Raw genomic sequence first — 27,827 nt, forward strand, 5'->3', positions numbered from 1 at the left:
AGGCAGAAATACGGGAGTGTAGTGTAGCAGAATCAATCAAGGCCTCACCCACATAAATAAGAGTCTCTGAAATCTGTCCTGCTAATTGAATGGCTTCCGATGGATCGTCAGATTGCATTCCAGATATGACCTGTGCTAGTCCGTCATCCGCGGCCCTGAGGACCCAAGCGCCAGCTAGAATCGTGATAAAGAAAACAGATCTAGGCATTGCTTCAATCATCCTATCTGTAGGATCTTTCCATGTCACCGACTGTACCGAAGGAATAGCCGTAGCTCCTGCTAAAAGTGAAATGAGTGTGCCTACCTTTGGGCTGTTTTCTGTAAAAGGATATAGAAATTTTAATTTCTTAGGGACTTGGAACGATAATCCGGTTTAAGTCAGGCCTCCTTTAAAATATCCCTGTTATTAAGAGTCTGCCGGATGGTGTCTAACAGCAATCTAACACTTGAGCTAATAACACAATAATTTTTTCAGACCGAAACTTTGTCCCACTCTGGGTCTATGTCCCCATTCTCCAATGGGACTGACTCTAACTCCTCCCCCATAAAGTTATAGCGGGCAACGGTTGTGACCGTGTTGTAGTAGGAAAACTGTCGGCAAGTTTACAAACTTGTTTAGGGATTGAGTTAAATTAGCAAGACATCTGCCCATATTTTGAGCCCACGGAGGCAGAGACAGGTCCGCAGAACCTTCCTGTTGGTCCACCACCGATGCACCAGAGCATAAAGGATATAGGGTACCCGCGTCCGCCCTACCCTTAGCGAGCCTTGACTCACATTGCAAGTAGGCAATTTAAAAACCCCTAGGGTGTCTTCCCCCTTCTGGAAAATTCTGGTCTCGCCAGGATTCGAACACGGGATGCACGCATTACAGGTGGAGACTGAAACCACTATGACATCACAGACCACCTTATGTTCATAATGAAATTTTTTAAAAACAAATGCACTACCAATGTACTATAAACTCAGTAGAGTAGTGGTCAGCACTGTGAAGCATACTGTGTAATTTATATTGAGACAAATTCTGTTCACTCATTAAAGTATAGAATACATAATGCCCCCAAAGTATACTTGTTGTTAGGTGACCTCCACTGAATAAACAGGGTGAGTATTACTTAAAAGGTGTCCAAGCTCAGTGCTGTGTGTCTCACCGCGTCCCCCATACTGCCTGGAGAAGATGGCGGCCGGAGCTTTGTAAACGCTGTACGGGAGTGTGTGTCAGGTAGTGCAGGGCGGGAATCCGTCCCTTCTCTGAAGCAAGTGCGCGCCGGGTAGCTCAGCGTAGGCGCGCTATAACCGGAAGTTTACAGTTCCCGCCGCGTCCCCCTGTTCGGGTAGCGGCTCCCGTACACCGCTACATACAGTGACTCTGTTCGGCAGCAGCTACCGGGTGTCGCTACTTACAGCGGCCACCGGGTGTCGCTACTTACAGCGGCCCTGCTCAAGCAGTGACTCCCGTGCGCCGCCATCTGATTGCTAGTGGCTCCCGCGCGCCGCTACTCACAGCGGCTCTGTTCGGCAGCATCTATCCACATATCTCCCAGGGAGTGACTCACCACTCTCCCGGGCTACTCCGCCAACAACCTTAGTAGGAATAAATAAATCCTTGGTAATGCGCTCCTCCGTTCACCTCCCGAGAGAGAGCTGGGGTGGGGGTGGGGGGAGGGGGGGGGGGGGAGATAGGGGGAACATAATAAATATATAAAGATATAGGAAGGATATAGGAAGGATAGACCAATACTGTCAGAGACAGATTGTGTCTATCCTGTACCTTCTCACTGCCGACTTCTTAGAAATAGGAATCCAGCCCCAGTGACCGAAGTGTGGTGACCTCCAGCGGCAGATTATAGAGTGGGAACTTATCTAACCCCACTCTAATAGTACCTGTCACCTGTATACAGGGACTAGGCACTTAAATAATAAAATAAGAAAATACCTAACTAAAATATTCAGAGAGAAAAAAATCTGTGTCTGTACTCCACAGGCACAAAACAAAAAACTGAGGTACTGGCTAGGCAGGAAGGAGATGGGAGGGGTTAGAGGGGGGAGGAGTCAGGTTTTAATAGTTCTGTGCCAAACTCCACTACCACACACCTCTAACCCACAAGTAATGGCGCAGCGTCCCCCAGATGGATGAAAGAGAAATACACTCAACAGTATATACTGCGTAGCATTATATATCTGACCCCGACGCACCCAGCCCCCCAGGGTACAGAATAGTGATAGCTATGATACACTGAAAGTGAATTTCATACAGCAGATACAGGCAGTCAGTGACAATGCAGAAATTATTTTATACACAATAAAACTGCACACGTGTGTATCTCTCTCTGTGTCTCTCTCTCTCTCTGTGTCTCTCTCTCTCTCTGTGTCTCTCTCTCTCTCTGTGTCTCTCTCTGTGTCTCTCTCTCTGTATCTCTGTATCTCTCTCTCTGTATCTCTGTATCTCTCTCTATCTCTCTCTCTCTCTGTATCTCTCTCTCTCTGTATCTCTCTCTCTCTGTATCGCTCTCTATCTATCACAATGCACAGCCAGATACTGGATGTATTTGTCAGGACACTTGTACCAAATATTCTGGTAGAGACACACTTGTTAACCATCACTGTCTTTAGAATGACATGTAGAATACTTAAGTGACTGTAAAATCACAGTGCTGATGAGGCAGGTGGATTTACAGAGACTTTGCCCTGCAGTCCCGGAGATGAGACGCAGCTACTTGAGAAGATGGCGCCGAAATCTCAATTAGGGAGTGACGGAGAGTGAAAAGCAGCTCCAGGGCAGGCACACTAGCAGTAGATGGCATCCGGGGCTGGGGGAGGGGCTACAGGTCAGCACCTTATCCCCTATGCTGGACCTCACCGAGTGCTGTGGAGCCTTATGAAAACGGATTTTACACAATCCGACCTGTGCTCCCTGCCCTGGTGGATATAGGGGGGTCCCTGTACTGAGTGTCCACGCCAGCGGTGCATCTCCAGGGGCCGCAACCGGATCGCAATTTAGCGGCGGGTCCCACCTGGGGGGCCCCTCTTACTTCCGCCCTAAGAAGCAGCCATGCGATCCAGAAAAGCATATGCGGTGGTGTGCCTGGGAACTGGAGCGCCTCAGCTACAAGTACCCAGGAAGTCGGCCAGCGAGAGCATGCAGCGCTGCTGGGGAGGTGATGGAGCCACAGCACAGTATGTCACAATGACAAAGTGTTGCAGCCCTTGCAGTCTTCTAAAAGCTCTTTTCGGGGCTGCCTAGTGCAGCCCCCCATTTAGTGACCTGCTCTGCAGGCACCAACTTACTAACTGAGCTACAGTGTCCGGAGGCGGGGTTATAGAGGCCATGCAATGCATCCTGGGAAAAGTCAAAGCTTTAGCCTGTTGGTGCCTCTGGATCAAGATTCAACTCTACACCCCGATGTATTCCCTGCGGAACAGTGTACCCCGCTGCAGAAATTAAATATTTGCTACTTCCTCAAGGAAACGACAAAGACAAGACATGCTACAACCTTGGTCTATAACCGTGGTTTCCAAACTTTTTTGACTCACGGCGCCATAGAGTATCAGAATTTTTTTCACGGCACCCCTAGGCCAAAAATTTCTTGAGAAATTTAGAAAGAAATTTTAAATTAAGTCGATTGTGTTAATATGTCATCCTTAGGCTCAATTGTGTGGTGAGGGACAAGATTTGCTTCTGTTTGGCCACATTTTATGACTGACAGCTACCAGCATTGGTTTTGCTTATTATATTGACCATAAATAATTTGAATTGGTCCTGGACCACCAATCCAAGGCACCCCTGCAAGTGTCCCGATGCACCCCTGGGAGCCACGGCACACAGTTTGGGAACCACTGGTCTATAATGCTTTTAATAAAGCAGTGCATGACTTACACATCGGCTTAGTACTGACTGCATGCCCAATAGCTTAATCTCTCCAATGTGCACATTACTCATGATAAACAAAGGTAACCTCTCGGAACTATGAAGTGCATGGAACCTGACACTTCAGAGACAGACGCAAAACTCTCACCAGTAAAGCTTTCATCATGAGCAGTGTTGAGTTTTAATGCTTGGTTCCTCACAACTTTAGGCACATGTCCAGCCAAGTTTACAGTTCTTGTATAGGCTCTGCCAACCAGGATTGTTGCAGGAGAATCTGCATGCCCTGTGCTCGATTGATCTTTCAGTTTTTTTAATGGAGTCTGAAAACAATAGAAAACGTTAAACTTTCCAGAATCCATTTGCTAAGTCTTATAAAGTGGAACCATAACTTTAAAGAAAGCGAAACCATACCTTTAATTTCAGTTTCTTCTGTGCTTGTTTCTTCTGCATTTGTTTCTTCTTAGTAACCACCTTTACAACAGGTCTGTTTGTTTTCTTTTGGTGCTTTGCAATTCCAATTTTTACCACATCAGCCCATGATTTGGCCACTGAAGAGATGCAACAAAGTTATACTTAGAAACATAATAGCCCAAAACAGACTTTAGAGGTGGCACTCTTGTGGCCTACTTTCAAAGAGCAGTATTGCATTTATATTGGGGTCCAAATTGTTATGGAACAATGTATAGGTTGACAACAAATGGGGTCAACATGAGTTTACTTTCATATTTTACAAGATTGACGTGGACTACAATTGGAAACGGTAACCTGTGCCAAGCGCAGCGAGGCACCTTGCCCGAAGCCATGCGACGCGGTGCACTAATTGGGGTTCCCGGTGACTGTACGGTGAAAACGACAAAAAAAAATAATTAAAAAACTCATGTCGACCAATAGTTGTCAACCTAGACACTGTCAACCTAAGTGTGGTCGACCTTCAATACCACATCCATAAATATTACATGTTTACTAAATATAATTATGTGGCTATTAAGTTTCCAAAGCCTTACCAAGTAGATTGGCTTCCGTGGCACCACTTTTCCTTCTAGAACGTATAATTTCATAAGCTTCAATTTTCCGACTTCTACGCGGAGTTTTCTTCAGAGTTATTGATTTCCGCGACTGTTTTGGGGTCTTTGTGGTGAGGGAATCACTTGTAACTTGTTCTAGAACATTTGGTGGTGTACCAATACGTGAAACTGAAAAACGTCCCTTTGTATATGGTGTTGCTGGAGACTGCTTTGTTGGCGTTATTGCATCACCCAGCATCTTGGCTGTTGTGGAGGACTTTGTAGAAGGCGACCTTTTTGCAGGTGTTGCTGACAAAGATTTTACTGGTGTCACTTTTTTTGCAACAGGAGACCTCTTGGCCGATTTGGGAGATTTGGTAGCAATTGATTTTGCTGCAGGCGACCTCTTGGCCGGGGTGGACAATTTTGCTGCAGGCGACCTCTTGGCCGGGGTGGACAATTTTGCTGCAGGCGACCTCTTGGCCGGGGTGGAAAATTTTGCTGCAGGCGACCTCTTGGCCGGGGTGGAAAATTTTGCTGCAGGCGACCTCTTGGCCGGGGTGGAAAATTTTGCTGCAGGCGACCTCTTGGCCGGGGTGGGCGATTTTGCTGCAGGCGACCTCTTGGCCGGGGTGGGCGATTTTGCTGCAGGCGACCTCTTGGCCGGGGTGGGCGATTTTGCTGCAGGCGACCTCTTGGCCGGGGTGGGCGATTTTGCTGCAGGCGACCTCTTGGCCGGGGTGGGCGATTTTGCTGCAGGCGACCTCTTGGCCGGGGTGGAAAATTTTGCTGCAGGCGACCTCTTGGCCGGGGTGGAAAATTTTGCTGCAGGCGACCTCTTGGCCGGGGTGGAAAATTTTGCTGCAGGCGACCTCTTGGCCGGAGAAGGCAATTTTGCTGCAGGCGACCTCTTGGCCGGAGAAGGCAATTTTGCTGCAGGCGACCTCTTGGCCGGAGAGGGCAATTTTGCTGCAGGCGACCTCTTGGCCGGGGTGGAAAATTTTGCTGCAGGCGACCTCCTAGCCGGGGTGGAAAATTTTGCTGCAGGTGACTTCTTTGCCGGAGAAGGCGATTTTGCAGCAGGCAACCTCTTGGCAGGAGAGGGCGATTTTGCAACAGGCAACCTCTTGGCAGGAGAGGGCGATTTTGCAACAGGCAACCTCTTGGCAGGAGAGGGCGATTTTGCAACAGGCAACCTCTTGGCAGGAGAGGGCGATTTTGCAACAGGCAACCTCTTGACAGGAGAGGGCGATTTTGCAACAGGCAACCTCTTGGCAGGAGAGGGCGATTTTGCAACAGGCAACCTCTTGGCAGGAGAGGGCGATTTTGCAACAGGCAACCTCTTGGCAGGAGATGGCGATTTTGCAACAGGCAATCTCTTGCCAGGAGATGGCGATTTTGCAACAGGCAACCTCTTGCCAGGACTCTTGGCCGGAGAGGGTGATATTGCAGCAGCTGAATTTTTGGCCGGAGAGGGAGATTTTGTAGCAGGTGACCTCTTGGACGGTGTTGTGGACTTAAGTTTTACTGGTGATTCCTTGCTTGGAGACTTAACTGGTGTTCTCTTAGCAGCGGTGATGGACGGAGATTTTACTAGTGCCTTAGTGGACGGAGATTGCTTCATTGGTTTTGCCTTGGCAGAGACTGTGGACGGAGAACCAACAGGTGACTTCCTACCCAAAGGACTTTTTGCTGGACTAGAAGATGGTGATCTTCTGGCTGGTGTCAATGACATTGCAGAGCTTGCAGACTGCTTTAGAGAATGTTCAAAAATTTCCTAAAAACAAAAAAAAACAAAAAACTGAAGTGATACATTAACTGCTCATAAACACAGTGATATCCAACCTGCATTCAGCAGAGTGCATAACATCATTGATTTCACTGTAAACTAAAGAGTAATTGGCATTTTTAATTCTACTGTAGTTTGACACTGCGGCAAAGCACCTAAAAAGTTAATACAAATATAAATACGCATCCTTAGAAATCAAATTTGATAAAGGGTGTAATAAAACAAAAAAACAACAATAAAAACAAATGGCATTTACCTTTATCACAGATTGCTTGAGGCCAAAGCTTTTCCTCGTAGCATTACGAGGAGAATTGATAGACAAGCTTCGTCGAGCAGGAGTTGCACCTTTTTTGAGGGGAGAGTTTGGAGGCAGCCTCTTATCAAAAAGTTCTGGACTTAACTGTCCACCAAATGAGACCCTCTTTTTTTTGAATGGCGGTTCTGGCAAGCCAAGTTCATCACTTCTTCGTTTTTTAGGTGATTTCCTCTTTACGACTATTTGAAAATAAAAACAGTGGAGATTTTGCATTATTAAAGTTGTACAGAAACTGATGATCATAATTTTTACAGTTATTCTGGTACCTATTGCATGTATACTTTAATAAAATTACAAGTCAAAAAATAGGATTTCAATTACCTACCGGTAAATCCTTTTCTCGTAGTCCGTAGGGGATACTGGGGTTCCATTTAGTACCATAGGGATGTACCAAAGCTCCCAGGTGGGAGAGTGCCGAAGATCCTGCAGAACTGATTGACCAAACCGGAGATCCTCAGAGGCCAAAGTATCGAACTTCTGGGTGTCTCGGCTTTACAGCTCTAGGGCAGCCGCCCAGGAAGAACCCACAATCTACTAAGGTGGGCATGTACAGATTTTGGAACCGGTAAACCTGCCGTGGAATAAGCATGCTGGATAGTGAGCCTGATCCAGCTTGCAATTGTCTGCTTTGAAGCAGGACACCCAATTTTATTGGGATCATATAGAATGAACAGCGAGTCTGATTTCCTGTGACGAGATGTCCTCTTTACATATACCTTCAAAGCCCTCACAACATACAAAGACTTTGAAGTAGTGGAAGTGTCTGTGATAACCGGAACCACAATAGGTCGGTTAATGTGAAATGCTGTCGCCACTTTAGGAAGAAATTGCTGAGTTCTGAGTTCAGCTCTGTTCTCATGAAAAATTAAATAGGGGCTCTTGTGAGACAAAGCGCCCAGCTCCGACACGTCGTGCTGAAGCCAAGGCCAACAGTATGATGGTCTTCAACGGAAGATATTTTACGTCCACCTCCTGTAATGGTTCAAACCAGTCCGATTGGAGGAACTGCAGCATCAAATTGAGATCCCAAGGTGCCATGGGAGGCACAAAGGGAGGTTGGATGCGCAGAACACCTTTCAAAAACGTCTGGACCTCAGGGAGAGAAGCCAATTGTTTCTGAAAGAAAATGGACATGGCCGAAATCTGGACTTATATGGAGCCCAGGAGTAGGCCCACATTCACACCTGCCTGCCGAAAAAGTAGGAAACGTCCTAAGTGAAATTCCACCACAGAATAAGTTCTGCTCTCACACCAAGACTTATTTCTTCCAAATATGGTGGTAATGTTTAGACGTTACCCCCTTCCTGGCTTATTAGGGATCCCTCTTCTGGCTAAAAAACAGCCGTTCAACTACCATGTCCTCAAACGTAGCCGCGGTAAATCCTGACAGACGAACGGGCCTCGTTTCAGAAGATCTTCGCAAAGAGGTAGAGGCCACGGATCTTCGAGGAGCATCTCCAGAAGGTCTGCGTACCAGGCCCTTCTTGGCCAGTCCGGAGCAATGAGTATTGCTAAAACCTTTTCCTTTTTATTGTTTTGAGAATTCTTGGGATCAGAGGAAGTGGAGGAAACACGTACACCATCTGATACACCCATGGAGTCGTCCGAGCGTCTACAGCCACTGCCTGTGGGTCTCTCGACCTGGAATAATACCGCTTGAGCTTCTAGTTGAGACGGAGATGCCATCATGTCGATTTGAGGATATCCCCACCGACATGTCAAGCACCTGAACACTTCCGGGTGAAGGCCCAGGTGCAGGTCGTGTCTGCTGAGGAAGTCTGCTTCCCAGTTGGCTACTCCCAGAATGAAGACGCTGACAACGCCCACAGCGGATTTTTCTACTTAGAGGAGAATTCTTGACACCTCTGACATTGCTGATCTGCTTTTTGTTCCACCCTGTTACTTTATGTACGTCACTGCCGTTACATTGTCCGACTGGACTTGAATGGCACGATCCTGAAGATAAGAGGCCTGCAGAAGGGCATTGTATATGGCCCGAGTTCCAAAATGTTTATTGGAAGGACAGCTTCCTGACTTGACCATCTTCCTTGAAACTGCACCCCCTGGGTGACTGCTCCCCAACCTCAGAGGCTTGCATCCGTGGTTAACAGGATCCAGTCCTGAATTCCGAACCTCCGGCCGTCGACGAGGTGTGAGGTCTGTAGCCACCACAGAAGGGAGATCCTGGCTTTTGGCGACAGACTAATCCTCTGGTGCATCTGAAGATGAGATCCGGACCATTTGTACAACAGATCGAGCTAGAAGGATCTTGTGTGAAACCTTCCGTATTGAAGCGCCTCGTAAGAGGCCACCATTTTTCCCAGAAGGCGAATGCATAGATGCACAGATATCCGGGTTGGCTTCCGGTCAACCGTAACCATCGACTGGATTACCAATGCCTTTTCCAACAGAAGGAACCCTTTCTGCGACTCCGTGTCCAGTTTCATTCCCAGGAAAGAGCCTCCGTGTTGGCTCTAGGTGAGATTTTGGAAGGTTCAGAATCCACCCGTGATCCTGGAGAAATTTGGTTAAGAGGCCAATGCTGTCCAGCAACTTCTCCCTGGACGGCGCCTTTATCAGAAGACTGTCCAGGTACGGAATGATGTTCACTCTCTGCTTGCGTAGTATAAACATCTCTGCCATCACCTTGGTGAACACCCTCGGTGCTGTGGAGACCAATGGCAGGGCCTGGAACTGGTAGTGACAGTGCTGTAGTACAAACCGTAGATAAGCCTGGTGAAGCAGCCAGATCGGAAAGTGAAGGTACGCATCCCTGATATCCAGAGACAAGGAATTCCCCTTCCTCCAGACCTGAGATCACCGCTCTGAGACTCCATCTTGAACACTCTTACGAACGGATTCAAGGACTTGAGGTTCAGAATTGATCGTACCAAACTCTCAAATTTCGGTACTACAAACAAGTTGGAATAGTATCCCATGTTGTGCAGATGAAGTGGAACTGGAACAATGACTTGAGTCTGTACCAGTTTTTGGATGGCCTGCTGTAAAGTTATACTTGCCTCTTGTGAAGCTGGTAAGCCTGATTTGAAGAATCTGTGAGGTGGGAACTCTTGGAACTTTAGTCTGAAGCCCTGGGAAATAAGATCTATTACCCAGGGACCCCGACACAAACTTGACCAGATGTGACCTAAGAATTGTAGTCGGGCTCCCATCTGACAGACCTCCAGGCCTCGTGGTCCACCATAATGCTGAAGGCTTTGGGGAAGCATAGCCTGAGCTCTGTTCCTGAACACCTGCAGTTGCTAGTTTGCGTGGTTTACCTCTTGCGCCTCTGGAGGCCGTAGAAGCACCTCTGGATTTTCTCTCAAACTAGGCCATCCGAAAGGACTGTAAATCTGAAGCGGAATAAGCTTTCCTGGCTGAGGGAGCTGCGGAAGGAAGATAAGTAGACTTACCCGCAGTAGCTTTGGAGATCCATTTGTCTAATTTGTCTCCAAACAAGGCCGCTCCTGTGAATGGTAGGCCTTCCACGCCTTTCCTGGAGTCCGCATCAGCAGTCCACTGGCGTAGCCACAATCCCCCTGCGTGCTGACATTGCCATAGCGGTGGTGCGTGCATTAAGCAAACAAATCTCTTATGGCTTCCACCATAAAGTTCGCAGAGTCCTGTATATGCTGCAGGAGTAAAACATCCCCCCTAGACAAGTAATTTAACACCTCAATTAGGTTACCTGACCATTTAAGCAATGGCTTTTGTGATCCACGAACATGCAATAGTGGGTCTTTGGGCCACACCAGCAGCTGTGTACAATGATTTGAGTGTAGTCTCAATTTTATGATCAGCTGTATCTTTTAGGGAGGCTGCACCAGGGACAGCCAATACAATTTTACGTGACAGCCTAGAGACTGATGCATCCACTATTGGTGGATTGTCCCATTTTTTCCTATCCTCAAGAGGAAAAGATGAGAGCAACCTTTTAGGGGTTTGAAATTTCTTATCAGGATTAACACACGGTTCTTCAAACAGGGTATTCAATTCCTTTGACGCAGGAAAAGTGACGGAGGACTTTTTTACATTAAAATAAGATTCCTCACACTCCTCCAACACCTTATAAGGAATTTGCAGAACCTCGGATAGCCTCTATAAGAGTCTCTATCCCCTGTGACAGAGTAGCATCCCCCCCTCCAAATCCACCTCACGCTACTCCATGTCTGACCAGTCAGCATCAATGTCAGACTGCAGGATATGGGCCAGAGATAATTTTTGCGGACAAATGGGAGGGGACTGCGACGCTGGTTTGGGGACTGAGTCTCTATTCATAAACTCATCCCCAGTTTGTCTTCAGTATTGCATCTCTTTCTTATTGCAGGATAGCTTTGTAGAAATATTTGCGATCATTCCCTTAATGGAATTAACCCATTCCGGTTCAGCCCTGCTATTCTGGGAAGGTGCACTGCCCTGAGTACCCAGTAGTGAGCCCTCTGGTGAAGAGGAACACTCCGCTGTACTAGAAACGCATGCATTGCCTTAAAATGGGTGAGAAAACAGTTTTAAGGCTGTTTTTGCCAGTGTGGGTACTGTGTACAGTGTACGAAGACGGAGCTGTGTACTGTGTCCGGAGACGTAATCCGCCCGTTAGAAGCCGTACGTCTTTGTACCCTCATGCCGCCATAAATAGCCGGCGACCCGCTAGTCGGGATGCCGGCTTAGTACTCACCACTCTCTTTCTGGCTGTTAGAAGTGGAAGCATGCTGCAGGAATGTACGCTCGCCGTGGTGGGGCTTGCGGATAGTTCCCTCAGTAGCTCAGTGTCCTGTCAGCAGGGAACGGCACCATTAACCCTTCAAGAGGTTGGGCCATTTCCCCCTCTAAGTCCCACGAAGCTGACAAGCTGGTCCCAACCAGCCCTGTCTGAAAATAACAAAATAAATGCAGAAAACTCTTCAGGAGCTTCCATAAGCGTGACCGGCTCCTCCGGGCATATTTTCTAAACTGAGTCTGGTAGGAGGGGCATAGAGGGAGGAGCCAGCCCAAACTATCAAATTTTAAAAGTGCCCATGGCTCCGAGTGTACCAGTCTATACCCCATGGTACTAAATGGAACCCCAAGTATCCCCTAGGATGTGAGAAAACAAAACTGAAGCTATTGTTAATGCTACAAGCTACTCAAAGTTTAAATGTACAAATGGTAGTCCAGAGGGTGTAAAAATAATGGCATTAGCAGAAACCGCTACATAACATGCTACTTAATTGTAGCATAAAGCAAATAAAACACTTCAATTTTACCACTCCAAGGACAAAATAACATCTGGCCACACTTTTGATCAGAAATAAGTTTACCTATCCAAACACAACATGCAACGTTTTTCGCAGTCTCATGGAGTAAATATCTAGGCATTGCGAACTCAAGTGCTAAAGCCAACTATGTACTATATGGAGGAAACAAGCTCCCTCCCTATGCCAACATCACATGCTACCTGTGGTCATTTGTGGAGCACTGCAACAGCTCTGCGTACAGATGCACATTACCCGTAAACATATAACTACTACCAGGTTCCCTAGACATTTCCATTAATCAGCTAGTGAATACTTAGTGCTGCAGGGCTATACCTTCACTACTTTTTCCTTCAGTCGCGATGGTCTTGGATGGGGTTTCTTTAACACCTTGATCTTTAGACGCACTTCGCCTACCATGAGTAGGGGATTTGCCACCTGGACTGTTTAGTACTTTTTGTTCAGGAACTGAATTACTGCTTCGCTGATTACTTGAAGAGTCAGATGCTTTGCCATCACTCCCTGGTGAGAGCAACGGTGTAGCTACATTGGCTAGCTCAGCACTTGCAGACCTTCTGGGAGATCGTTTCCCTGAAGTAGCATTTGAAATTGGAGTCACTTGTTCCTGGGAAGCAGAGTTCAGTTTATCAGATCTTCTCTGTGGAGTCTGTATAGGTTCTGGCACAAGAACTCCATGGGATGACTCATTATGTACCTCTTTAGTTAAGGTTCTAGGACTTGCAGTTTCCATGGCACTGCTGCGTTTCTGTAAAATTTTAGGACTTCTTGATGGACTTTTAGAAGACTCCCCAATTCTGCTGGAAGAAAGTGATCTAGCTTGCACATTAACCTCTCTGCTTCGAACTACATTGCTGTCACTTGATTGACTTCGGGAAATGCGCCTGGACCCAGGAGACTGGGTCTTATCATTAGCCTGGAAATTTTTACGAACGGTTGATTTTTTGGAGCTGCCTCCATCCTTCAGAGGGGTTTTATTTTCTTTTTTTGGGGACACAACTTCACTTTTCAACATTTTATATAGTTCGCCAAAAGGAGACAGATCTTTGGAAGCCTCCGATGAAGTAGTCTGCACTGATCGCCGCGAATGAGTAATTTTGGAGGTGTTGCCTTCAGATTTCCGTTTGTTTTTATTAGTTAGGAAATCGTCAATCCGCACAGTTTCATCTGTTTAAACATAAAGGAAATTTTTAACAACAAGGCTGAAGGGAATGAATAAAGACTTTGGAATAAAGTAGTAAGAGTCATACTTGTGTCTGAAGACTGGTTACTTGCAAACACCTGGAAGGGAGGAAACAAATAAAAATTATAGACACTGGCACAATGCAAAGATCTCATAACCAGTTACACAGAAGACAATGCTACCTTGTAAGTGTCAGAATCAAGGCCTGTAGATTTTCGTCTTCCTTGATGGGCCTGAGGTTTCAGAAATCTGTTAAAAAGTCAAGTTATGTTATTACGTCTATCCATCCACGTAAAATTGCAGCCTAATTTGTTAAAGCAGGTCAGCTAAACTTTTCCAGAAATATTCTGTTCAGATGTATCGGCCATTGATGAAGCGAACAAAATTGTAAACAAGTTTCATTTTTACAGCATCAAAAATTAAAGCCAGCAGTTACTTACCTAAAGGAACGATCAATAATGGTGAGCACGTCGCCATCCTTGAGGCGTACAGGGTGTTTAATAGCAATTCCATTTAGCTGAGTTGGGTTCACGTTGCTTAAATTGATAACAAAAACCTAAAACAATTACATTCCAGCTTTAGTAAAATCAATTACCAACTTAGTCCTTCTCTCACAAAAAAAAAGTGAAACATTAACATCGCAAAAGACTAGCTGCAGTTAAGAGCCATTTCGGGTCACAGGCAAAGTTTAATTTATAGCTAACTCAAAAAGAACTTGCATTAGTTTAAAATGTAGAACTTATGGATGCCATATGCATGGAGAGGGGAAGAGCCTTTATTTCACATGGGAGTAACTTTTAATGCTTAAAGAGCTTATCAGTACCAAAAATTTTGGGTGAAGTCTGGATAATGAAATCTTTCTACACAAAACCAGCAGACTACCTTAACTCTACAGAGCAATGTAGGCAGCTCATTAGGCACCTAGTCAAAGCCATTAAAAAGGACAAAAATACCCTAAAGTGGCGTATGTACAACATTGCATTTTACTCTGTAGAAGAATGCTCATGCACAGACTACATCGGTTTCATATATAAAAAAAAAAATAAACACTTGCCAGACAAGCTAGCAATGTATCTGTACAGACAACCATAAAGGCCAACTTTCTCAAATGGCTTGGTCTTTCCATAGTAGCAAAAACTAACAAGAAGAGGACTTGGCAAAAATTAGATTTGATAACAGCAGACAGGGAAGACTGACTCCATTTGAAATGTTTTTTATCAATCTTATATACAGCAAACAAAATGTCAGTGCTAATGGCATGTTAATACGGAATACTATTTACCTCCCCATTATCCTTGACTTCAACTTTACAGTGTTCTTTGGAGACATGTGGCAGTTGAATGCGTATGTCACATTCAGTTTTCCTGTATAGGAGAGAAACAAACATCACCTATACATCTTGACCACATCACAAGAGCCCAAAAGAACCAACGTACCTTCCAAACAAGCATGTAGCTGCAGTCAATGGGAAGTGTGTTCCATCAGTACCATTTCTTTTAATAACCACAATTTCACCGTGACGAGGCATCTTTAGCACAATCTTCTTACCTAAAAAGAAAATAGGATTTTACTTACCGGTAAATCTATTTCTCGTAGTCCGTAGAGGATGCTGGGGACTCCGTAAGGACCATGGGGAATAGACGGGCTCCGCAGGAGATAGGGCACTTTAAGAAAGACTGACTCTGGGTGTGCACTGGCTCCTCCCTCTATGTCCCTCCTCCAGACCTCAGTTAGAGAAACTGTGCCCAGAGGGTATGAACAGTACGAGGAAAGGATTTATATAACCTAAGGGCGAGATTCATACCAGCCACACCAATCACACCGTATAACTTGTGATAAACTACCCAGTTAACAGTATGAACAAGTAACATAGCTTCGGTTCAAGACCGACCAACTATAACATAACCCTTATGTAAGCAATAACTATATACAAGTCTTGCAGAAGAAGTCCGCACTTGGGACGGGCGCCCAGCATCCTCTACGGACTACGAGAAATAGATTTACCGGTAAGTAAAATCCTATTTTCTCTAACGTCCTAGAGGATGCTGGGGACTCCGTAAGGACCATGGGGATTATACCAAAGCTCCCAAACGGGCGGGAGAGTGCGGATGACTCTGCAGCACCGATTGAGCAAACAGGAGGTCCTCCTCAGCCAGGGTATCAAACTTATAGAACTTTGCAAAGGTGTTTGACCCCGACCAAGTAGCAGCTCGGCACAGTTGTAGTGCCGAGACCGCTCGGGCAGCCGCCCAAGAAGAGCACACCTTCCTAGTGGAATGGGCCTTAACAGATTTAGGCAATGGCAATCCTGCCGAAGATTGCGCCTGCTGAATCGTGTTACAGATCCAGCGAGCAATTGTCTGCTTTGAAGCAGGAGCGCCAACCTTGTTGGCCGCATACAGAACAAACAGTTTCAGTCTTCCTGATCCTAGCTGTTCTGGTCACGTAAATCTTCAAAGCCCTGACCACATCCAGGGACTCTGTGTCCTCCAAGTCCCGTGTAGCCACAGGCATGACAATAGGTTGGTTCATATGAAAAGATGAGACCACCTTGGGCAGAAATGGAGGGCGAGTCCTCAACTCTGCCCTATCCACGTGAAAAATCAGGTATGGGCTTTTATATGATAAAGCCGCTAATTCCGAAACACGCCTTGCAGAAGCTAAGGCCAACAACATGACCTCTTTCCAAGTGAGGTATTTCAACTCCACTGTTTTGAGTGGTTCAAACCAAGGTGACTTGAGGAAACTTAATACCACGTTAAGATCCCAAGGCGCCACCGGAGGTACAAAGGGAGGCTGAATATGCAGCACTCCCTTCACAAAAGTCTGTACTTCAGGAAGAGAAGCCAATTCTTTTTGAAAGAAAATGGATAAGGCTGAAATTTGGACCTTTATAGACCCTAATTTTAGGCCCAAATTCACTCCCGTTTGAAGGCAGTGAAGCAGACGGGCCAAATGGAACTCCTCCGTAGGAGCAGCTCTGGCCTCACACCAAGAAACATATTTCCGCCATATACAGTGATAATGTTTCGATGTCACATCCGTCCTAGCCTTGATCAGGGTAGGAATGAGCTCCTCCGGAATCCCTTTTTTAGCTAGGATCCGGCGTTCCAACCGCCATGCCGTCAAACGCAGCCGCGGTAAGTTTTGGAACAGACAGGGCCCCTGCTGCAGCAGGTCCTGCCTTAGAGGAAGAGGCCACGGATCTTCTGTGAGCAACTCTTGCAGATCCGGATACCAAGTCCTCCTTGGCCAATTTGGAACAATGAGAATTGTTCTGACCTTTCTTAGTCTTATTAATCTCAACACCTTGGGTATGAGAGGCAGAGGAGGAAACACAGACCGATCTGAACACCCATGGTGTCACCAGAGCGTCTACCGCTACCGCCTGAGGGTCTCTTGACCTGCCGCAAAACCTCTTTAGCTTTTTGTTGAGACGGGACACCATCATTGTCTATTTGAGGCAGTCCCTACCGATCCACGATCTGTGTGAAGACTTCTTGATGAAGTCCCCACTCTCCAGGATGCAGGTCGTGCCTGCTGAGGAAGTCCGCCTCCCAGTTGTCAACCCCTCGGGATGAACACTGCTGATAGTGCGCTTACATGGCCTTCCGCCCAGCGCAGAATCCTGGTCGCCTCTGCTATGGCCACTCTGCTCCTTGTGCCGCCTTGGCAGTTTACATGAGCCACTGCCATGATATTGTCCGACTGAATCAGAACCGGTTTGTTCTGAAGCCACTCCTCCGCCTGGCGTAGGGCGTTGTAAATGGCCCTTAACTCCAGGACATTGATGTGGAGACAAGTCTCTAGGCTTGACCAGAGACCTTGGAAATTTCTTCCCAGTGCGACAGCCCCCCAACCTCGGAGGCTCACGTCCGTGGTCACCAGGATCCAGTCCTGAATGCCGAACCTGCGACCCTCTAGGAGGTGAGCACTGTGCAGCCACCACAGGAGAGATACCCTGGCCCTGGGAGACAGGGTGATCCGTTTCTGCATCTGTAGATGGGACCCGGCCCATTTGTCCAATAGGTCCCATTGAAAAGTCCTCGCATGGAACCTGCCGAAGGGGATGGCCTCGTATGAAGCCACCATCTTCCCCAGAACCTTTGTGCAATGATGCACCGAAACCTTTTTTGGCTTTAAAGGGTTCCTGACCAGGGCTATGAGCTCCTGAGCCTTCTCCACCGGAAGAAAAACTCTTTTTTTGGTCTGTGTCTAGAATCAGGCCCAAAAAGGCCAGACGCCTTGCAGGTACTAGCTGGGATTTTGGTAAATTGAGAATCCAGCCGTGCATTCTGTAACATCTTCACGGACAGAGACACGCTGTCCAGCAACTTCTCCCGAGATCTCGCCTTTATAAGGAGATCGTCCAAGTACGGGACAATTGTGACTCCCTGCTTGCGCAGGAGCACCATCATTTCCGCCATTACCTTGGTGAAAATTCTCGGGGCCGTGGAAAGACCAAACGGCAACGTCTGAAATTGGTAGTGACAATCCTGTACTGCAAATCTCAGAAACGCCGGGTGAGGGGGGAAAATCGGAACATGAAGGTACGCATCCTTTATGTCAAGGGACACCATCCAATCCCCTCCCCTCCAGGCTGGCTATGACAATTCTGAGCGATTCCATTTTGAACTTGAACCTCTTCAAGTACAGGTTCAGGGATTTTAGATTTAGAATGGGTCTGACCGAACCGTCCGGTTTCGGTACCACAAACAGGGATGAATAATAACCCTCTTCTTGCTGGAGATGAGGAACCTTGATTATCACCTGTTGAATGTACAATTTGTGAATTGCCGCTAACACTAGCTCCCTCTCTGACGGGGAAGCCGGCAGAGCCGATTTGAAAAACCGGCGAGGGGGCATGTCTTCGAATTCCAGTCTGTATCCCTGGGAAACACTCTATTGCCCAGGGATCCACCTGTGATTGAACCCAGACGTGGCTGAAAAGACGAAGACGTGCCCCATCTCTTTTTAAACTTCCTTCACCGTGTGTAAGCAGGGAAGAATCCGGGGAGCTTCCTCTCAGCGTTCTGTGGAGAGAGAAATGGCGCTGGTGAGTGCTGAGGGAGTAGCCCCGCCCCCTCGGCGGCGGGCTTCTGTCCCACTCAAAATCGTGTAAAATGGCGGGGGCTCAATTATATACATGTACAGTGCCCAGCTGTACATGTATATACCTATTTGCCATCTAAGAGGTGTTATTATTGCTGCCCAGGGCACCCCCACCCTGCGCCCTGCACCCATACAGTGACCGGAGTGTGTGAGGTGATGTGGAGCAATGACGCACAGCTGCAGTGCTGTGCGTTACCTCTGTGAAGCTGAAGGCTTCTGCCGCCTGAGACGTCTTCTTGCTTCTGTTCTTCTGGCTCTGTGAGGAGAACGGCGGCGTGGCTCCGGGGGTGGATGCCCAGGACGAACCTGTGTTCACCCCCTCTGAAGCTAATGGTGTCCAGTAGCCGAGGAAGCAGATCCTATCAGTTTAGTAGGTCTGCCCCTCTCTCCTCAGTCCCTCGATGCAGGGAGCCTGTTGCCAGCAGTGCTCCCTGTGAAAAAATAAGAATTTACTTACCGATAATTCTATTTCTCGGAGTCCGTAGTGGATGCTGGGGTTCCTGAAAGGACCATGGGGAATAGCGGCTCCGCAGGAGACAGGGCACAAAAAGTAAAGCTTTTCCAGATCAGGTGGTGTGCACTGGCTCCTCCCCCTATGACCCTCCTCCAGACTCCAGTTAGGTACTGTGCCCGGACGAGCGTACACAATAAGGGAGGATTTTGAATCCCGGGTAAGACTCATACCAGCCACACCAATCACACCGTACAACTTGTGATCTAAACCCAGTTAACAGTATGATAACAAAAGGAGCCTCTGAAAGACGGCTTCCTACAACAATAACCCGATTTTTGTAACAATAACTATGTACAAGTATTGCAGAATAATCCGCACTTGGGATGGGCGCCCAGCATCCACTACGGACTCCGAGAAATAGAATTATCGGTAAGTAAATTCTTATTTTCTCTATCGTCCTAGTGGATGCTGGGGTTCCTGAAAGGACCATGGGGATTATACCAAAGCTCCCAAACGGGCGGGAGAGTGCGGATGACTCTGCAGCACCGAATGAGAGAACTCCAGGTCCTCTTTTGCCAGGGTATCAAATTTGTAAAATTTTACAAACGTGTTCTCCCCCGACCACGTAGCTGCTCGGCAGAGTTGTAATGCCGAGACCCCTCGGGCAGCCGCCCAAGATGAGCCCACCGTCCTTGTGGAATGGGCATTTACATATTTTTTGCTGTGGCAAGCCTGCCACAGAATGTGCAAGCTGAATTGTACTACAAATCCAACGAGCAATAGTCTGCTTAGAAGCAGGAGCACCCAGCTTGTTGGGTGCATACAGGATAAACAGCAAGTCAGATTTCCTGACTCCAGCCGACCTGGAAACTATATTTTCAGGGCCCTGACAACATCCAGCAACTTGGAGTCCTCCAAGTCCCCAGTAGCCGCAGGCACCACAATAAGCTGGTTCAGGTGAAACGCTGACACCACCTTAGGGAGAAACTGGGGACGAGTCCACAGCTTTGCTCTGTCCGAATGGACAATCAGATATGGCTTTGTGAGATAAAGCCGCCAATTCTGACACTCGCCTGGCCGAGGCCAGGACCAACAGCATGGTCACTTTCCATGTGAGATATATCAAATCCACAGATTTGAGTTGTTTAAAACAATGTGATTTTAGGAATCCCAAACTACGTTGAGATCGCCCAGTGCCACTGGAGACATCAAAAAGGGGTTGTATATGCAGTACTCCCTTAACAACTTCTGGACTTCAGGAACTGAAGCCAATTTCTTTCTGGAAGAAAATCGACCGGTCGAAATTTGAACCTTAATGGACCCCAATTTGAGACCCATATACACTCCTGCTTGCAGGAAATGTAGGAATTAACCTAGTTGAAATTCTTCCGTGGAGCCTTCCTGGCCTCACACCATGGAACATATTTTCACCTAAGCGGTGATAATGTTGTGCGGTCACCTCCTTCCTGGCTCTGACCAGGGTAGGGATGACCTCTTCCGGAATGCCTTTTTCCCTTAGGATCCGGCGTTCACCCGCCCTGGCGTCAACGCAGCTGCGGTAAGTCATGGAACAGACATGATTCTTGCTGAATCAAGATCCTTTCTAGTATCTCTTGAAGTTCCGGGTACCAAGTTCTTCTTGGCCCAAACCGGAACCACGAGTATAGTTCTTACTCCTCTCCTTCCTATCATTCTCCATACACTGGGTATGAAAGGCAGAGGAGGGAACACATACACCGACTGGTACACCCACGGTGTTACCAGAGCGTCCCAGCTATTGCCTGAGGGTCTCTAGACCTGGCGCTTCATGTGGGACGCCATCATAACCACCTTTGGTCTTTCCCAACGGTTTACAAACATGTGGAAACTTCCAGATGAAGTTCCCACTTTTCCGGGTGGAATTCATTTATGCTGAGGAAATCTTCCTAGTTGTCCACTCCCGGAATGAACACTGCTGACAGTGTTATCACATGATCTTTCGCCCAGCGAAGAATCCTTGCTGTCATTGTCCTCCTGCTTCTTGTGCCGCCCCGTCTGTTTACGTGGGCGACTGCCATGATGATGTCCTACTGGATCAGCACCGGTTGACTTTGAAGCAGAGGTCTTCCTAGGCTCAGAGCATCGTAAATTGCCCTTAGCTCCAGTATATTCATGTGGAGAGAAATCTCCAGACTTGACCACACTTCCTTGGAAATTTCTTCCTTGTGTGACTGTTTCCCAGCCTCTCAGGCTGGCATCCGTGGTCACCAGAACACAGTCCTGAATGCTGAATGTGCTGCCCTCTAGAAGATGAGCACTCTGCAGCCCCCACAGAAGAGACACCCTTGTCCTTGGAGACAGGGTTATCCGCTGATGCATCTGAAGATGCAATCCGGACCATTCGTCCAGCAAATCCCCCTGAAAAGTTTTTGCGTGAGATCTGCCGAATGGAATCGCTTCGTAAGAAGCCACCATTTTTCCCAGGACTCCTGTGCATTGATGCACTGATACTTGGCCTGGATTTAGGAGGTTTCTGACTAGGTCGGATAACTCCCTGGCTTTCCCCTCCAGGAGAAATACCTCTTTCTGGACTATGCCCAGAATCATTCCTAGGAACAGCAGACGTATCATCGGAAAACAGCTGCGATTTTTGGAATATTTAGAATCCACTCGTGCTGTCGTAGAACTACTTTAGATAGTTCTTTTCCGACCTCCAACTGTTCTCTGGAAACTTGTCCCTTTCAGGATATCGTCCAAGTAAGGGATAATTTAGATGCCTTTCTTCTTTTAAGAATCATCTTTTCGGCCATTACCTTGGTAAAGGCCCGGGGTGCCGTGGATAATTCAACGGCAGCGTCTGAAACTGATATTGACAGTTCTGTATCACGAACCAGAGGTACCCTTGTTGAGAAGGGCAAATTTGGACATGGAGGTAATCCTTGATGTCCAGGGACACCATATAGTCCCCTTTTTTCCGGTTCTCTATCACTGCTCTGAGTGACTCCATCTTGATTTGAACCTTTTTATGTAAGTGTTCAAAGATTTCAGATTTAGATTATGTCTCACCAAGCCGTCTGGCTTCAGTACCACAATATAGTGTGGAGGACTAATACCCTTTTCCTTGTTGTAGGAGGGGTACTTTGATTATCACCTGCTGGAAATACAGCTTGTGAATTTTTTTCCCAATACTGCCTCCTTGTCGGAGGGAGCCGTTGGTAAAGCAGGCTTCAGGAACCTGCGAGGAAAAAATGTCTCGACTCTCCAATCTGTACCCCTGGGATAATACTTGTATGATCTAGGGGTCAACTTGCGAGTGATCCCACTGCGCGCTGAGACTCTTGAGACTACCCCCCCACTGGTGGAGGGCTTCTTTTCCTGGGAAGGGGCTGCCTGCTGCAGTCTACTTCCCTTTCCTCTATGTCTGGGCAGATATGACTGGCCTTTTGCCCGCTTGCCCACATGGGAACGGAAGGATTGAGGCTGAAAAGACAGTGTCTTTTTCTGCTGAGATGTAACTTGGGGTAAAAAGGTTGGATTTCCCAGCTGTGGCCGTGGCCCCCAGGTCCGACGGACCGACCCCAAATAACTCCTTCCCTTAATACGGCAATACTTCCATGTGCCGTATGGGATCTGTATCACCTGACCACTGTCGTGTCCATGACATCTTCTGGGAGATATGGACAACGCACTTATCTTGATGCCAGAGTGCAAATATCCCTCTGTGCATCTCGCATACATATATATAGAATGCATCCTATTAAATGCTCTATATCAATAAAATATTTTTAGTCAGGGAATTCGACCAAGCCAACCCAGCACTGCATCTCCAGGCTGATGGCGATCGCTGGTCGCAGTATAGCCACCGTCTGTGTGTATATACTTTTTAGGATATTTTTCCAGCTGCCTATCAGCTGGCTCCTTGAGGGCGGCCGTATTTGGAGACGGTAACGCCACTTGATAAGCGTGTGAGCGCCTTATCCACCCTAAGGGGTGTTTCCCAACGCGCCCTAACTTCTGGCGGGAAAGGGTATAACGCCAATATTTGCTATCGGGGTAAACCCACGCATCATCACACACTTCATTTTATTTTATCTGATTCAGGAAAAACTACAGATAGTTTTTTCACTTCCACATAATACCCTTTTTTGTGGTACTTGTAGTATCAGAAATATGTAACAGCTCCTTCATTGCCCTTAACGTGTGGCCCTAATGAGGAATACGTTTGTTTATTCACCGTCGACACTGGATTCAGTGTCCGTGTCTGTGTCTGTGTCGACCGACTGAGGTAAATGGGCGTTTTTTATAAAAAAAACCCTGACGGTGTTTCTGAGACGCCTGGACCGTTACTAATTGTTTGTCGGCCGTCTCATGTCGTCAACCGACCTTGCAGCGTGTTGACATTCTCACGTAATTCCCTAAATAAGCCATCCATTCCGGTGTCGACTCCCTAGAGAGTGACATCACCATTACAGGCAATTTCTCCGCCTCCTCCAGCATCGTCCTCATACATGTCGACACACACGTACCGACACACAGCACACACACCTGGAATGCTCTGACAGAGGACAGGACCCCACTAGCCCTTTGGAGAGACAGAGGGAGAGTTTGCCAGCACACACCAAAAAACGCTATAATTACATAGGGACAACCTTATATAAGTGTTTCTCCCTAATAGCATCTTTATATATATATTTATATCGCCAATTTGTGCCCCCCCTCTCTGTTTAAACCCTGTTTCTGTAGTGCAGTGCAGGGGAGAGCCTGGGAGCCTTCTCTCCAGCCTTTCTGTGAGAGAAAAAATGGCGCTGTGTGCTGAGGAGATAGGCCCCGCCCCTTTTACGGCGGGCTCGTCTCCCGCTCTTTAGTTAAGTTTGGCAGGGGTTAAATATCTCCATATAGCCTCTGGGGGCTATATGTGAGGTATTTTTAGCCAGTATATAGGTTTACATTTGCCTCCCAGGGCGCCCCCCCCCCAGCGCCCTGCACCCTCAGTGACAGCGTGTGAAGTGTGCTGAGAGGAAAATGGCGCACAGCTGCAGTGCTGTGCGCTACCTTTAGAAGACTGTCAGAGTCTTCAGCCGCCGATTCTGGACCTCTTCTAACTTCAGCATCTGCAAGGGGGCCGGCGGCGCGGCTCCGGTGACCATCCAGGCTGTACCTGTGATCGTCCCTCTGGAGCTAATGTCCAGTAGCCAAGAAGCCAATCCATCCTGCACGCAGGTGAGTTCACTTCTTCTCCCCTCAGTCCCTCGTTGCAGTGATCCTGTTGCCAGCAGGACTCACTGTAAAATAAAAAACCTAAGCTAAACTTTCTCTAAGCAGCTCTTTAGGAGAGCCACCTAGATTGCACCCTTCTCGGCCGGGCACAAAAATCTAACTGGAGTCTGGAGGAGGGTCATAGGGGGAGGAGCCAGTGCACACCACCTGATCTGGAAAAGCTTTACTTTTTGTGCCCTGTCTCCTGCGGAGCCGCTATTCCCCATGGTCCTTTCAGGAACCCCAGCATCCACTAGGACGATAGAGAAAAGTAAAAATCCAAACAAAAATGCTTTCTGTAGCAAAGAACTCGAGAGCTCCCTGCAGTGCACCCTTCATCCTCTGGGCACAGTGTAAAACTGAGGTCTGGAGGAGGGACATAGAGGGAAGAGCCAGTGCACACCCAGAATCCAAAGCTTTCTTAAAGTGCCCCATCTCCTACGGAGCCAGTCTATTCCCCATGATCCTTACGGAGTCCCCAGCATCCTCTAGGACGTTAGAGAAAAATAATATTTTACTCACCGGTAAATCTATTTCTCGTAGTCCGTAGTGGATGCTGGGAACTCCGTAAGGACCATGGGGAATAGCGGCTCCGCAGGATACTGGGCACAACTAAAGAAAGCTTTAGGACTACCTGGGGTGCACTGGCTCCTCCCTCTATGACCCTCCACCAGACCTCAGTTAGGATACTGTGCCCGGAAGAGCTGACACAATAAGGATAGGATTTTGAATCCCGGGTAAGACTCATACCAGCCACACCAATCACACCGTATAACTCGTGATACTATACCCAGTTAACAGTATGAAATATAACTGAGCCTCTCAACAGATGGCTCAACAATAACCCTTTAGTTAAACAATAACTATATACAAGTATTGCAGACAATCCGCACTTGGGATGGGCGCCCAGCATCCACTACGGACTACGAGAAATAGATTTACCGGTGAGTAAAATCTTATTTTCTCTGACGTCCTAGTGGATGCTGGGAACTCCATAAGGACCATGGGGATTATACCAAAGCTCCCAAACGGGCAGGAGAGTGCGGATGACTCTGCAGCACCGAATGAGCGAACTCTAGGTCCTCCTCAGCCAGGGTATCAAACCTGTAGAATTTAGCAAATGTGTTTGACCCCGACCAAGTAGCTGCTCGGCAAAGTTGTAAAGCAGAGACCCCTCGGGCAGCCGTCCAAGAAGAGCCCACCTTCCTCGTGGAATGGGCTTTTACAGATTTAGGATGCGGCAGTCTAGCCGCAGAATGTGCAAGTTGAATCGTGCTACAGATCCAGCGAGCAATAGTCTGCTTTGAAGCAGGCGCACCCAACTTGTTGGGCGCATGCAGGATAAATAGCGAATCAGTCTTTCTGACTCCAGCTGTCCTGGAAACAGATTTCTAGGGCCCGGACTACATCCAGCAACTTTGAGTCCTCCAAGTCACGAGTAGCCGCAGGCACCACAATAGGCTGGTTCAAATGAAACGCTGAAACCACCTTTGGGAGAAATTGGGAACGAGTCCTCAATTCCGCCCTATCCATATGGAAAATCAGATAAGGGCTTTTACAAGACAAAGCCGCCAATTCTGACACACGCCTGGCCGAAGCCAAGGCCAACAGCATGACCACTTTCCACGTGAGATATTTTAGTTCCACGGCTTTAAGTGGTTCAAACCAATGTGACTTTAGGAAATCCAACACCACGTTGAGATCCCAAGGTGCCACTGGAGGCACAAAAGGGGGCTGAATATGCAGCACTCCCTTAACAAATGTCTGAACTTCAGGTAGTGAAGCCAGTTCTTTTTGGAAGAAAATCTATAGAGCCGAAATCTGGACCTTAATGGAGCACAATTTTAGGCCCATAGTCACCCCTGACTGTAGGAAGTGCAGAAATCGACCTAGCTGAAATTCCTCCGTTGGGGCCTTCCTGGCCTCACACCACGCAACATATTTCCGCCATATGCGGTGATAATGGTTTGCGGTCACTTCTTTCCTAGCTTTAATAAGCGTAGGGATAACTTCCTCCGGAATGCCCTTTTCCTTCAGGATCCTGCGTTCAACCGCCATGCCGTCAAACGCAGCCGCGGTAAGTCTTGGAACAGACAGGGCCCCTGCTGCAGCAGGACCTGTCTGAGCGGCAGAGGCCATGGGTCCTCTGAGATCATTTCTTGAAGTTCTGGGTACCAAGCTCTTCTTGGCCAATCCGGAACAATGAGTATAGTTCTTACTCCTCTCCTTCTTATTAGTCTCAGTACCTTGGGTATGAGAGGCAGAGGAGGGAACACATACACCGACCGGTATACCCACGGTGTTACCAGAGCGTCCACAGCTATCGCCTGAGGGTCCCTTGACCAGGCGCAATATCTTTTTAGCTTTTTGTTGAGGCGGGACGCCATCATTTCCACCTGTGGCCTTTCCCACCGGTGTACAATCATTTAGAAGACTTCTGGATGAAGTCCCCACTCTCCCGGGTGGAGGTCGTGTCTGCTGAGAAAGTCTGCTTCCCAGTTGTCCACTCCGGGAATGAACACTGCTGACAGTGCGAACACATGATTTTCCACCCATCGGAGAATCCTTGTGGCTTCTGCCATTGCCATCCTGCTTCTTGTGCCGCCCTGTCGGTTTACATGGGCGACCGCCTTGATGTTGTCTGACTGGATCAGCACCGGCTGGTGTTGAAGCAGGGGTCTTGCCTGACTTAGGGCATTGTAAATGGCCCTTAGTTCCAGAATATTTATGTGTAGGGAAGTCTCCTGACTTGTCCATAGTCCCTGGAAGTTTCTTCCCTGTGTGACTGCCCCCCAACCTCGAAGGCTGGCATCCGTGGTCACCAGGACCCAGTCCTGTATGCCGAATCTGCGGCCCTCTAGAAGATGAGCACTCTGCAGCCACCACTACAGCGACACCCTGGTCCTTGGAGACAGGGTTATCAGCCGATGCATCTGAAGATGCGATCCGGACCACTTGTCCAACAGATCCCACTGAAAGATCCTTGCATGGAACCTTCCGAATGGAATTGCTTCGTAAGAAGCCACCATCTTTCCCAGGACTCGCGTGCAGTGGTGCACAGACACCTGTTTTGGTTTTAGGAGGTCTCTGACTAGAGATGACAATTCCTTGGCCTTTTCCTTTCGGGAGAAATACTTTTTTCTGTTCTGTGTCCAGAACCATCCCCAGGAACAGTAGACGCGTAGTAGGAACCAGCTTCGACTTTGGAATATTCAGGATCCAGCCGTGCTGTTGTAGCACTTCCTGCTACACCGATAAACAACTGTTCCCTGGACCTCGCCTTTATAAGGAGATCGTCCAAGTACGGGATAATTAAAACTCCCTTTCTCCGAAGGAGTATCATCATTTCGGCCATTACCTTGGTAAATACCCTCGGTGCCGTGGACAGACCAAACGGCAACGTCTGGAATTGGTAATGACAGTCCTGTACCACAAATCTGAGGTACTCCTGGTGAGGAGGGTAAATGGGGACATGCAGGTAAGCATCCTTGATGTCCAGTGATACCATGGAATCCCCCTCGTCCAGGCTTGCAATCACCGCCCTGAGCGATTCCATCTTGAACTTGAACCTTCTTATATAAGTGTTCAAGGATTTTAAATTTAAAATGGGTCTC

The 27,827-nt window shown here is 47.7% G+C and overlaps 1 protein-coding gene across 3 annotated transcripts in view; it reads right to left on the bottom strand.

Annotated features, from left to right (window-relative positions):
• Nucleotides 1–27,827, bottom strand: part of MKI67 (marker of proliferation Ki-67) — an 82,091-nt gene that overhangs the window by 48,268 nt on the left and 5,996 nt on the right. For all 3 annotated transcript variants that reach the window (XM_063962217.1, XM_063962216.1, XM_063962218.1), the window contains exons 2-11: nucleotides 14,849–14,960; nucleotides 14,695–14,776; nucleotides 13,853–13,968; nucleotides 13,595–13,661; nucleotides 13,480–13,510; nucleotides 12,548–13,396; nucleotides 6,918–7,156; nucleotides 4,873–6,649; nucleotides 4,280–4,416; nucleotides 4,017–4,188 (exon numbers count right to left, since the gene is read on the bottom strand). In XM_063962217.1, coding sequence (XP_063818287.1) covers nucleotides 4,017–4,188; nucleotides 4,280–4,416; nucleotides 4,873–6,649; nucleotides 6,918–7,156; nucleotides 12,548–13,396; nucleotides 13,480–13,510; nucleotides 13,595–13,661; nucleotides 13,853–13,968; nucleotides 14,695–14,776; nucleotides 14,849–14,940 — 3,562 coding nt within the window. In that variant the 5' untranslated portion in view covers nucleotides 14,941–14,960. The remainder of the gene's footprint in view (nucleotides 1–4,016; nucleotides 4,189–4,279; nucleotides 4,417–4,872; nucleotides 6,650–6,917; nucleotides 7,157–12,547; nucleotides 13,397–13,479; nucleotides 13,511–13,594; nucleotides 13,662–13,852; nucleotides 13,969–14,694; nucleotides 14,777–14,848; nucleotides 14,961–27,827) is intronic.

Source organism: Pseudophryne corroboree, chromosome 3 (genome assembly GCF_028390025.1).
Source record: "Pseudophryne corroboree isolate aPseCor3 chromosome 3, aPseCor3.hap2, whole genome shotgun sequence".
Classification (NCBI taxonomy): Eukaryota; Metazoa; Chordata; class Amphibia; order Anura; family Myobatrachidae; genus Pseudophryne; species Pseudophryne corroboree.